This window comes from Diabrotica undecimpunctata, chromosome 4 (assembly GCF_040954645.1).
Source record: "Diabrotica undecimpunctata isolate CICGRU chromosome 4, icDiaUnde3, whole genome shotgun sequence".
Taxonomy (NCBI): Eukaryota; Metazoa; Arthropoda; class Insecta; order Coleoptera; family Chrysomelidae; genus Diabrotica; species Diabrotica undecimpunctata.
The window spans coordinates 134,596,715-134,610,438 of NC_092806.1; the positions used below are offsets into that span (position 1 = coordinate 134,596,715).

The following is a 13,724-nucleotide window of genomic DNA, read 5'->3' on the forward strand; positions in this document are numbered from 1 at the left end:
TAAGGCGACAGTGTTCTGTTGGGAGATCTACGATATTTAGCAGATCATTCCTGTTCATATCTTAAAGATCTTTGGATCCCTTCTTCGAAGGTTGAGGTATAAAAGCCATTGAATATTTAATACTATTTTTTTGCACCAGTAGTGACATTTTATTCGTTTCACCCAGTCCAATATTGTTCTTTTGGCTGTGATTGCCTTGCTATGCCAACGAAAGGATTTGGACTATATTTGGAAGTGTTACTTTGAATATTTTTTTTGCCCCTACCCGGGCAAGTAGGTCTGTCTTTTCCTTCCCTTTAATACCGGTATAGCCAGGCACCCTAAAGTAAGTTTATCTTGGGTTTCTGGATATACTGGTATTGAAGGGAACGAAAAAGCAGACCTACTTACCAGGGAAGGGGCAAAAGTAACACTTTTTACGATACGAATAAAAAAAACGTAGTCTTATATTTGGCAACATCTTTTTCAGAGAAAATATTAATTTTACAACTCGAGTTTGTTAAGTTCTGGTGATGTTTTTTAATATATTTACTTTTAGAGAAAGTATCTAAGCTAACCTGTATTGGAATCAATCAGCGGTGCTCCGAATAGATGGAGAATATACAGATCAAGTCAAAATCTTAAGCAGAGTGAGACAGGGGTGCATAATTTCACCACTAATATTTAATCTGTACTCGGAGTACATTTTTGAAGAGGCTTTAAAAGATATTGATGAAGACATCTCAATAAATGGAGTCAAGCTCAATAACCTGCAGTATGCAGATGATACAATAGTGTTTTTCTATACCATAGAAGGGCTGCAAAATGTAATAAACAAAATAAAGAAAACAAATAGAACATATGGACTGGATATAAACACCAGCAAAACCAAGCTAATCATCGTCAGCAAGGAAAACATAACTGGCGCAAATCTGTATGTGAACCAAATTAGAATTAAACGTGTCTCATAGTCCAACTACTTGGAAACTATAATCAATAAGTCGTGGGATAATACCCAAGAGATTAAATGCCGCATTGAAAAGGCAAAAAGTGCTGTGTTGACTATGTGGCAAAAAGTGCTGTGTTATATGTACTCAGTGCTTCTGTACCGAGTAGAAACGTAGACATTAAAGGCGGAAACTCTATCAAAACTTCAGGCTTTTGAGCTATGGTTATACAGAAGGATCCTGAAAATACCAAGGACAGACTAAGTCACCGATGAAGAAGTACTACGGAGGATGAACACAACCGCGGATTTGGTCAACATTGTGAAGGGCTGTAAGCTGCAGTACTTGGGACATATATGGGCTACTCCAATGAATTTTGCAAGGTAAAATTGAAGGAAAAAGGGCTCCAGGATGAAGAAGAATATCCTGGCTTGCTAACCTGAGAGCATGGTATAGAAAGACCTCAACACAAGTATGCAGTATATCAACCAACAAAGTCATTATAGTTCGAAACGGACAGTTACCCTAAGAAGGAGAAGTTTAAGGAACAAATGTGTATTCGTAATATTTTTTTATTTCTACAATTGATTTAAAAATATTAAGGAAGACGGCCCTGACAGTGGCATGATTATACCACGTTTTAAACCGCTCTGTTATTTTTCAATTTTTAAATGTAAAATACGGAACAAAAATTTGATATCCTTAAATACTATCAACAAACAATAGTGCAGTGATAATGCCAATCAACTCAACCCGACGTGAGTAACAAAAAACTTTTATATAAGATATTACAATAGTAAATATAACCTATACCTACAATTCGAATCAAGTTCAACCTACTGGTTTTATCAACTGGTTTTTTGGAACCGTTCGGAACTGATCCACGAAGGTTCTTTGGCCGGTGACAGGGCCGGACCTGCGGCAACGTGGGAAACAAAATAAAAATGACTTCAATTAACCACATGACTACTTCTACTTCAAATACACCAAAAAATACTTATTCCAATGTAGTAAATACGTTCAAACACCCAACAGAGGACCAAGCAGTAGTACTCTCCAGTATCGAAGGCATCAAAATCCACAATTACATCGTAGCAATTGGATCACTGGTTGGTCCACGTAACGTCTTGTTTGCATCTAGAATTCCAAATAACAGAATATGTATCTACCTCTCTACCAAAAACATAGTCGATATGCTTCTTCATTCCTACAAATATATTAATATAAATGAGTCAGAAATAGAGATAAGAAGATTAATCACACCAGCACAACGACTGGTAATTTCTAACGCATGTCCTTCAATTCCAAACAGTATCATTGAAGCAGAATTACAAAAATTAGGCATCACTGCAGTTTCCAAGATGACTTTCCTAAGAGTTGGTATGGCAGAAACCGAATATAGCCACGTCCTAAGCTTCAGACGGCAAGTATTTATTTCGCCCCTTGATAATACTTCCATTCCTGACTCCTTCAATGTAATCCACAATAAAACTTATCGTTTATTCCTCTATATTGATGGACTAAACTGCTCTAAGTGCAAGACTATTGGACATAACGATACAGATTGTCCCATCATAACAACTGCTAACTCCTCAACCGTACTCTCAGAAACCTCTCCAAATACGACACCTGAAATAGATGATAAAAATCCTGAAACACAACAAAACATCGAAACGAACGCCAGCATAACTGAAACTATAGAAAACGCAAGTCAACCCTCCTTACCAAAAGAAACAATATCATCAAATCTAAATAATATTAATAATCCTGCTGAAACTGTAACTCTGCAACCTTCAGTTAATATTAATAAACAACTTACTCAAGTATCTACTCAAGTTAAAAGACAAATCCCATCCTCATCTGACATCGACCAAAATAACCCAGAAATGGACTCACAAATCTTTACTCCTCCTATCACACATAAACTAAAAAAACCTAAAAAACAAACTAAAACCTCTAACGACGACATTATTTGTTCTCTAGAATTGATAAAAGAAAAAATTGAAAACCGATCACCCCCATTCATATTAAATTGTAATGAAATATGCGACTTTCTAGTTAATACCTTTTATGCTAAACATCCTGAAACTATCTCAAAGAACTACTCAAATGAACCTTCCGAATTAACCGATATCCTTAACTTTATTCATTGTTACTCTCACAACTCTAAATAAAAAAAAAACATTACCAGATTAAAGAAAAAACTTAACCCCACTCACACATCTTCAACGGAAGAGACCGAAAAATCCGATGGGTAAATCACTAATCCTTGAATGGAACCCAAATGGGTATTTCGCTCACCTCGAATCACTCAAACTATTAATTCAAAAATATTCTCCACTAATACTGTGTATACAAGAAACTCGCTTCAAAGAGAATTCTATAATAAAACTAAAAAAATTCTACTCCTGAACCTGAACAAATTAAAAGATGTCATAGAAATTGTAAGCACCACCTTACCACTCCCACTCAAACGTTGTGAACAAGTAATAATAACTCGACTACGATTAGGACATACTATACCAACCCATATTCACTTAATAAATAAAGAAGCCATCCCTTTCTGCCACAACTGCAAGACACAAATCACTGTGAAACATATTCTGTTAGAATGCAAAACATACACCCAAGAAAGAAGAAAAAATAACCTCTCTACCAACATTAAAGATCTACTAAGCTGCCAGTTCAACGAAGTGCTGAAATATTTGAAAGACATTAAATTTTATAGTGTTTAATAGAATATATTTAAGTTATATATACATTGTAAGAAATTGAATACTTGTAATTTGTGTTTGTACCCCCTGCTAATAACTCTTAGTAGTTGATGCAGGGTCATTTTTGTTTAAATAAAAAAAAAATATTAAATTCAACTGTATCATATTTTACCCGCCACTGATTTATATATCAAATCGGTATATGTAAACATTACACTTAAAATAAATGACTAATATCGGTTGACTAATGCACAAATTTTATAAGCAATATAAATCATAGACATACATCATAATAAGGAGAGATCAGATAAAAGCATTAAAGAAAATCCTATAGTTGATATTGTAGCCAGTGCTTGTTTCCTATATTTATGTTGTATGTATCACTTATAGGTATAATATTATGCCACAACTACACTGCCCAGCATAAAATTTAATTTAAATTGATTTTAAAAATTATAATTTTTTTTAACTATTTTCGGTTGTAACATAGTTTACTAACAGATTACTTAAAGAAAACAATGTTTTGTCCTTCAAAGTGTATTGAAAGTAATGAAAATAAACAATTTTTGTTGGAGATACTAAGTATTGAAAATGGACAACTTTTAATTTGATATGCTTTTTGTTGAAACAAAAGAAAGTTTAAGAACTTTATTAGCGAGTATTTCCTCCTCTGGCAGTGATGTGATAACAGCTTGCAAACGACAAGACATCCTTTGATCAGATTTTGGTTTACGTTCTGTGGAAGATTGTTCCATTCCTGCACCAATATGTTGCGAAGCTCTTTTCAAGTTCTGGGAGTCGATTCCGTAAACGTCTCTCCATCTCATCGTAAACATGTTCTACGAGATTTATATCTGGACCGCGAGCTGACCAAACAAATCTTAAAACGATGTAAACCTCGTCAAGATACTCATTACCTATCTGAGTAATGTATGACCATGCATTATCATGCATTAATGTTGCATAGTTTACAAGAGTAACCATAAACGGTAAAATATGGTCTTCTAGAACCTGTGTCAGGTACTTACGCACAATCCATTCTCAATAAAGATCAACTCCATGCAAGTTTCAAACAATATGCTATATAGGCATTTACGACATAGGGAGCTATGTCATAATTGATCCTCCACCAAATCAAGTAGCTCGGCAACACACGTTTGAGCAGATCTCTCGCCTAGACGTCGCCACACTTGTACACGTTGTTCTGAGCCCGTAAGGCAGAATCTCGATTCGTCGGAAAACAATACACGACTCCAATCCTGTATTGTCTAAGCCAAGAGTTCTCGTGCAAAATTTGATCTAGCAATTCGGTGTTCACAGGAAAGCGGCGGTCCAGTTACTTTAGTTCGAGAAGATAAAATAGCAGCATGAAGACGCCTTCTAACTGTCCATTCACTTACGTATCCATTTTTCCCTTTTTATAGATGATTTCGAAAAGAAACTACCGTAACCTTTCGGTTTCTCAAAGCACAAAAAATGACAAAGCGGTCATCTGGAGTGAGCTGTTGTTATTTTTGCCTCGATCTGAACCAGGTCTTCGAGTAAGCAGACCAGTAACTTCGTACAGTTGTCGTAGTCACTACACACTCGAGAGAGTTACATCAACGTTTCTCACAGTTTCGTACTGACTATGTCCATTCTAACGCCGCCACAATTCTTGTCACCTCACACACAACAAAATTAATGCTCATTGCAATACACTGATAGTGACAGCACTATACAAACAATTTACAATTGACGTTAAAACTATAGAAATAAAAGCTATTATGCTGATGGTTTTTAGGAATTAGCGTAAGGGGCCCTGTTTTATCTCAAACGCTTATCGAAACAGCAACAACAACAATTTTTTCAAGCAATTTATTAGTAAACTAAGTTAAAACCCAAAATGGTCAAAACAGAATAATAACTTCTTAAATAAATTCAAATTAGGGTGTGACTCCAATTTTATGGTAGGCAGTGTATATTGCGCGTCTTTTTAAGTAGATACTTACAGGTATCTACAACAAAACAAGATATAAACAACGTATTTTTTAAATTAAATATAATATTTTATAAATAAAACGGCCCACAGACGTTGTAATTTGTTGTACTACCGATCGTACGATAAGTTGCACGATAAATCGTAAAAACAGATCACAGATCAGAGAACGTTTTGCACATAGAAATGAAAAAGTGACAAGTGATCGGATAACTTTCCACTCGTAAGTGCCTCAAGAAAGAGTGTAGTAATACGCATGTCCAAGAGTACCGGAGAGACGTAACTAAATATGAATAGAATCAGAGAACAACCCAACACAAACTAATAAGTATTTTTGAAAAATTTAAACGCAGAATGAAAGACCACATTATTACTGAGGGCCAAAAGTCCCCGAAAACTTTTATAATGTTTATTTTAATAAGTTACAGGGGTGAAAAAAAAAAAGAGAAAATTTAGTGTGATTTTTAATTTCAAATATCTCATTCAAAAAAACTTTTTGTTTATTCTAAGGGACTTTCGGCCCTCGGTAATAATGTAATCTTTCATTCTGTGTTTAAATTTTACAAAAATATTTGTTAGTTTTCTCAGGATTCCAAAAAAATGTTAAAAAGCATTGGCCTGAAATTTTGCGTCTACGCTCTTAAACGAAACAAAGAAATTACTAAAATGCTCAAACTAAAAATTGTTGGAAACATAATTAGACCGATAATTGGGAAAATCTTAAAATTCCAACAGAACAAGACTTCAAAATTGCAAAAACATGGTTGCAAATAAACAAACTTACATTAAATTAACTTACAAGAACTTCGGAGTCATGGAAAGTACTGAGAGGATTGAAACAAAACTCAAAAGAAAAAATTAAATTGGGAAATATACAGGACAAAGAATGGAAGGACTACTACAAGGAACTATTAACAGAACAAAGACCACAATTCATTGGAAAAGAAAACAGGCGAAGACGAAGCAGATTCCCACAACAAGAAATAGAAATAACAGATAGGGAAATGAGAACGGCCATAAAAGCAATCAAAAATAAGAAAGCACCGGGACCTGGAGGCATCTCACCTGAGCTTATAAAATACGGATCAAAAAAATTACACCGGATGATACAATGGATATTTCAGAAAGCCATAAATGGAGAACAGCTCCCAAAGGAATGGACGGCGGCATATATGACATCTATATTTAAGAAAGGAGATAGAAAACGATGCGAAAACTACAGAGGAATAAGCGTAATATCATCAATAGGAAGATTATATGGGAAGATACTACGAGAAAAGATAGAGCAAGCGATAAAAGGCAAAATCGGAGAGGATCAGGCAGGCTTCACGGCAGGAAGATCATGCATAGACCACATATACACACTGGAACAACTGTTGGAAAAGAAAAAAGCAAAAAATAGAGATATACACTTGGCATTTGTGGACCTGAGAAAGGCGTATGACTCTGTACCAAGGTCAGAACTATGGGAGGCAATGTACAAATTAGAAATACAGACGGAACTCATAGAAGCTACAAAAGCTCTGTATAAAGAAAATAAAGTGTCCATTAAAATGGGAACAAGAATCATAGGAGACTTCACCACAACAAAAGGGCTCCTGCAGGGTTGTTCCACATCTCCAACCCTATTCAAAATATACTTAGAGAAAGCCTTGACTACATGGAAAAGAAAATGCGAAGGCATGGGAGTACCGGTACGGAACGAATACCTATATACATTAAGTTTTGCAGACGATCAAGTAGTGATTGCACAAGACCAAGACGACCTCAGCTACATGATGAAAAAACTACAAGAAGAATATACCAAGGCTGGCCTAGATATTAACCTCGCGAAAACAGAGTACCTATCTACAAGTGAAGAAGACATAGAAGATCTACAGATTGATGACAACGTAACAATCAAAGGAAAGGATAAATTCAAATACCTGGGGTTTATAATCACGAAAAAGGCAACAACAGAGGAAGAAATTACACAAAGATTAGGACAAACAAGAACAGCAATCCGACAACTTAACTCAGTATGGTGGGATAGACACCTAAATATGAAGACAAAAACGCAGATTTATAAAACATTAGTGCGAAGTATTATGACATATGGGGCTGAAAATTGGATCATAAACAAGAAAACCGGCAGTAAGATAGTAGCAACAGAGATGGAATGCCTGCGAAGATGCTGCAGAGTAACAAGAATGGATAGGAGAAGTAATGACGAAATAAAGCAAAGAACATCAATAGAAACAGACATACTAACATATATAGAACAAAAAAAGACTAAAGTGGTATGGACATGTAAGAAGAACTAGCGACAGCAGATGGATAAAGAAAATAACCGAATGGAGCCCCATAGGAAGGAGAAAAAGAGGACGACCCCGAAAATCCTGGAGGAACGAAGTAGACGACGCCATGAGTAAGAGAGGACTGAACGATGGAGAATGGAACAACAGAGAGAGATGGAAACGGTTGAGCGAGGGAAGGCAGTGAATACCTTAGAATCCCTAATATATATATATATATATATATATATATATATATATATATATATACATTAAATTATAAAAAAACTAAATAGGTACTCATCTACTTTTTGCTATATACAAAAGTTGTCTGCCAATTTTTAATTCGTTAAATATAAATAAAAAAGATCAAATATATGGATCGAAATACATAAAATATTTAGGAGTTTTAAATGGGAATTACAAATAAAAAATATTAAAACTTTATTTGTTGTATATCTCAATATTTAGTGACACTTTTGTGACTTCATCAGGAGAAAACTGAAAATTTATTAAGATTAGATATTGACAAAAGTTAAATATTTCATTACTTACAATATACTTAGAATATACTAATACCATAGAATAACAGTGCTAATACTCTTATAATTGTAAGTAATAAAGTATTATTTATAAATACAGAAAAAGTTCTTTGTTTAAAATTTGTTCTGTTAAAAATTTGTAGTGCCAAAGTGTGGATAGAAGCTTGCAGACGAGAAGATTTGTTATTCAAAATGGATTCACTTTATAATAATTATAGGATTTGTGAACTGCATTTTGAAGATAATGTTATTGTAAAAGGAAATAGAAGAAAAACATTGGCGCATGACGCAGTACCTTCAATATTTTCATATAATACGACAAACACAATTGACCACGGTGAAGATATCGAAGAACCACCAAAGAAGATTATCGTTTTAGGTATCCTCTTTAAGGACGGGACACGTCAAAAGACGTTTTAGCGTAACTTCCGCGACAGCCGGGTGGCATCAATAAATTACCTTTTGTAAATAAAAAATAATTACACCATTAAGAATGTCAACAAAAGTCGGCCCTGCAGGTAACTATTTAGTGCAATATTTCATATTTATTGAAAGTCAACATAAATGCTCAATTTGATTTAAGAGCGTAGGCGCAAAATTTCGGGCCAATTCTTTTTAAATGCAATCATTTTTTTGAAAAATTTAAATACAGAATGAAAGATTACATTATTACCGAGGGCCGAAAGTCCCTTAGAATAAACAAAAAGTTTTTTTGAATGAGATATTTGAAATTAAAAATCACACTAAATTTTCTCTTTTTTTTTTTTCAAAAATACTTATTAGTTTTTTCAGGATTCGGAAAAAATGAATGCATTTAAAAAACATTGGCCCGAAATTTTGCGCCTACGCTCGAAGAATTTATATTGTGCGATATGCCCACTGACTATTAATTTTCTGGTTGTTAGCTGTCATTGGCGGCTTGGCCACGTAACTTCAAAGAACTGTCGCTTCTCTGTGTTGGGTTGTTCTCTGGTATTAATCTAAAGCGCGACCAAGCATGTCATCTTTTCTGTTAAATAAAATCTAACGACGCGACTGAAAACGTAGGTCAAAATTTTCTAGTATTGTGTCTAGGAGTCTTTTTGTACTCAGATATTTATATAGTTCTGCAAGAAGTGAAGAATTGCTTTGTGGTTATTTGCCTACATGGATAAACAATGTGATGCCCAGCTACTCAAGTTGTATGAAGCAATTCCACCCGATGAGGAAGTGCCGGTAGACTCCGACGACGATGCTCTTAATAATGTGGAAGTTGAAGTGGCCGATGAGCAGTGTAATACAAGTAGTCACGAACAAGAACATCAGTCCATTTCCAAACCGATATTTCTTGGAAAAACGGACTAGAGTGGTTTAAACGAAAACTAAATAAAATTAGAGGGAAAACATCACAAGCTACCATAATAACCAAGCTACCTGTAGTTAGGTTGGCCCCTAAAGGTTCAAAAACAATTTTAGATTGTTGGAAATTATTTTTACAAATACCTTAATTATACCTTAAGACATAGTAAAATACCCAAACCAGAAGTTAGACCTTATGCGACCAGATTTTCAGCAAGAAAGAGATTGCCAACCCACATATTTTGTTGAAATAAATACTTTCATTGGGATTTTATATATGGCAGGTGTTCAAAGAAATCATCATCTCAATACTTCTGATTTATGGCACAGTGATGGAACCGCAGCTAAATTTTTTGTTGCACTGATGTCTGAAAGGCGATTCCACAGTCCTTCACGTGTCATAAGATTCGACGATAGCAGTACTAGAAAGAATAGAGCAGAATTTTATAAATTAACTAAAATACGTACGATCTTTGACAGTTTCGTCCAGACGTGCTCAGAGTTTTACTCTTTGTAGTGAGGTGTAATTTTACAATTGACAAGATGTTAAATACTTTTCGAAGAAGATGTTGGCTGGACGACATCAAGACGCAAGATATTGCCAATAAGTCGGAATTAAAATTTATTCTTTGAAAGATGCAAAAACCAAAAAAAGCAGACTGGAGGCCCATTCAAGTTGTTAAATGATGCCTCTAGTGCAGTAAAATCTCTTATCCAGCCTATACATAAAATTGGACAAAAGGTCACCATAGACACTTTGCGTAAAAATAAGCCCGACATACCAGCGAAATTACTTTAATAAAATGTATACTGACATCCTGCGTTCCAAAGAAAAATAAGTACGTTCTTTTTCTTTCCACCTAGGATGATGATGATTCAATTGACCCTACGCATACAAACCATACAAAATGTCCTTCTACAATGACACAAAAGGAGGAGTCGTCGTAGTGAATAGGCTCAAAGCAAATTATTCAGTAACTGGGAAAAGTAATCGATGGCCGTTTAGAATATTTTGTTCATTAATAAATATAGCTACAATAAACACAAATTATTTATAAAAGTAATACCCAAATTTTTATGCACAGATCAAACTAAAGTGCAGACTTGTCTCTGAGTTTTTTGATTCCTCAAAGAGTAAAAACGCATTTAATTACATCTCTGCATATTTCGTTACGCCAAAAGATAAGCAACTTTATATAAAAAAAACAGGTTCAGGCAGCATACCTGTTCGACTGGAGTAGGAACCCCATCTGCAAGGAGCATACGTCCACATTAACTTACATACGCTGTCAATTCACGAGGAAAAATGAAAAGCAGGACTTGCGACTTGTAAACAATTCTATGGCATACTTTGGTTATATTTTAGTGGTTGTTCCATTTCTTTGTATCTGTTATCTTTTATTTTAGAGTTTGTTCTATTTTTGTGTATCGAGTTTTCATTTAAATTTATATTCTTTTAATAATTGTTAGAAATAGATATTTTTAACATAAAAAGTAACTAAATATACTACAAAATAAAAATTTGTTTTAAATTCGTATTGTGAGATATATACTTACGCGCAACCAAACGTGTGACAGTAAATAGAGCGACTGTTCCCGCGTTACCGAACTACTCATCCAATAACCAATAGATTTTAAGAATTACCAACGAATAGACGAGGATTAATTCAAGCATTTATTAAAGTTAGTACAACAAAATAAAGTCCTGCGAGATGCAATTAGTGCTAAACGAAGATTAACTGTTAGGAGGTTAAGATATAGGAATCCCCCAACTCCTTTCATCGATCTTTATCCTGAACAACATACTTTCAATATGTTCCGACTATTTTTTTTTAAATATCATCTACCAATCTCATCTGTGGTCTTCGCATTGGTCGTATATCTTGTAAGGTCTCCAATGTTGTATCGTGGCGTTCCAAAGATGGTATTTTTGTCTAGCAGTTCTTACTTGAGAAGCTCAATTTAAGTTTGGCAATTTTTGTTGTGATATCCCCTAGTTTTGATTTTGATCTTAGTTTTAAAAAGAAGAGAAGTGAATCATACATGGTTTAATTAAATTATTTTAATATTCGCAGAACAAAAATTGTTTAAAAACGTAATTGACCAAGTGGGCGCAAGATTGGAAAGAAACATAGAGAATTATGTATAAATTTATATGGAAAGAAAACAATATTTTTTATGAATAATTTTTAAGTTTTATTTATTAGTATTACAAAATTAAATAAACTTTTTGCCACAAGTTTTTTTACAAAGAAACTATGTTAGGAATATTAAAGTTATTATTATAAATTAATATAACAGTAATTTATTTAAATTATTTTCTTCGTAAATAATTATGAATACATTACGTAGATCATAAAAATAACTGTATTGGTTTAGTAAATTTAAAGTCTTGTAAGACATCATTTTTTAAACTATTATCCTTTTACCCTACTTTCTATGTTCTTTAGTCTTCACTATAATAAAAATTTTTCGTTTTTTTAGGTTGAGTATAACTCAACTTATCCAGTACCCTTCGTCCTGCTCCAGCCTACATGACGTTCTGATTCTCTGGTTACATTTCAAATAATTGATCCTTTAAAACCAAAAAAAAAAAGTAAGTATATAAAATATATATTTTATTATCATTCATACAATATTTTGAATGTTTATGGTTAAAAGCAAAATTCTTAATAACACCAATCTTGGGAGTCCGGCCCCGATATCTAGCAGATCATACAGCTTTATATCGGTTCTGACAAATTTGTTAATTAGTGGTAGTTAAAATTAAAAATGACGTCATTGAAGCAGTTAACGAATTTGTATACCTGGGAACGCTCGTCAATACTGAAAATGACACTACCGCAGAGATAAATCGCAGAATTTGCACGGCTAATAGATGCTATTTTGGGCTTAATCTTTTTTTTAAATCTAGAGTTATATCAAGAAATACAAAAGTAAAACTCTACAAAACAATAATACGCCCAGTCCTAACATATGGTTCAGAAACCTGGACTTTAACAAAAAGCAATGAAAACATGTTAGGATGTTTCGAAAGAAAAATACTAAGGCGCATCTATGGAGCGGTAAATGAAAATGGTGTCTGGAGAAGACGATACAACTTCGAACTCTATAGGATATACCAGGAACCAGATATCGTAAAACACATAAAGATAGGACACCTGAGGTGGGTAGGCCATGTAATGCGGATGGAGCAAACCGACCCAGCTAGAAAAACGCTCCTTGATAGACCTTTTGGTCAAAGAAGAAGAGGAAGACCCAGAACAAGATTCCTAGATAACATCGATGAAGACATAAGAAATATGGAAATACGTGCTTGGCGGAGGAAGGCGATGGATAGGACTGGAGAAAAATTCTTGGGGAGGCTAGGACCCACACAGAGTTGTATAGCCAAAATGATGATGATGATAAAATTAAAAATATAATTTAATTTTTATATTGTTTGCAACTTAAAGTTAAATGTGACAGTGTACTGAAAATCGTAGAATTCTGTGAGTACAAAACTGCATTATTAATAACCTTAAAATCAGAAGTTTAAAAGGCAAAATATTTTATCGATTTCAATTCAACTTATCGATTATCGATAACAACTTTTTGCTGGTTCTTGCTTCTAACAAGTAATTAGGCTAGGCTGCTGTTCAATTTTATTAAGTGGCCAGGTCCGGCTTCAGATCCTCTGTGCCAATGTACGTAAATTCTCAGCGGGAAGATGGATGAACCGGAATCAGCTACTACCTCACGAAATATACCCACTACGTCACATATATCTTACTTCAATGCATTAAACAGTTTCAAATATCCTTCAAAAGACCAAGGTATTATACTTTCAACCATACAAGAAATAAAAGTTTTCGAATATATAAAAGCTGTTGGATCAATAGTACAGCCCAAAAATGTTGTTTGGGCATCCAAAATAGCAAACAACCGCATCTGCATCTACCTCTCCTCTAAAT

General features: G+C 34.1%; 1 protein-coding gene across 1 annotated transcript in view; it reads right to left on the bottom strand.

Moving 5' to 3' along the window:
- Positions 1-12,009: 12,009 nt before the first annotated feature.
- The window catches only part of LOC140440076 (integrin alpha-PS3-like), a 91,734-nt gene continuing 90,019 nt past the window's right edge, over positions 12,010-13,724 (bottom strand). Inside the window, exon 21 of the mRNA XM_072530345.1 lies at positions 12,010-12,346. Within this exon, the coding sequence (XP_072386446.1) occupies positions 12,326-12,346 (21 nt within the window). The 3' untranslated portion in view covers positions 12,010-12,325. The remainder of the gene's footprint in view (positions 12,347-13,724) is intronic.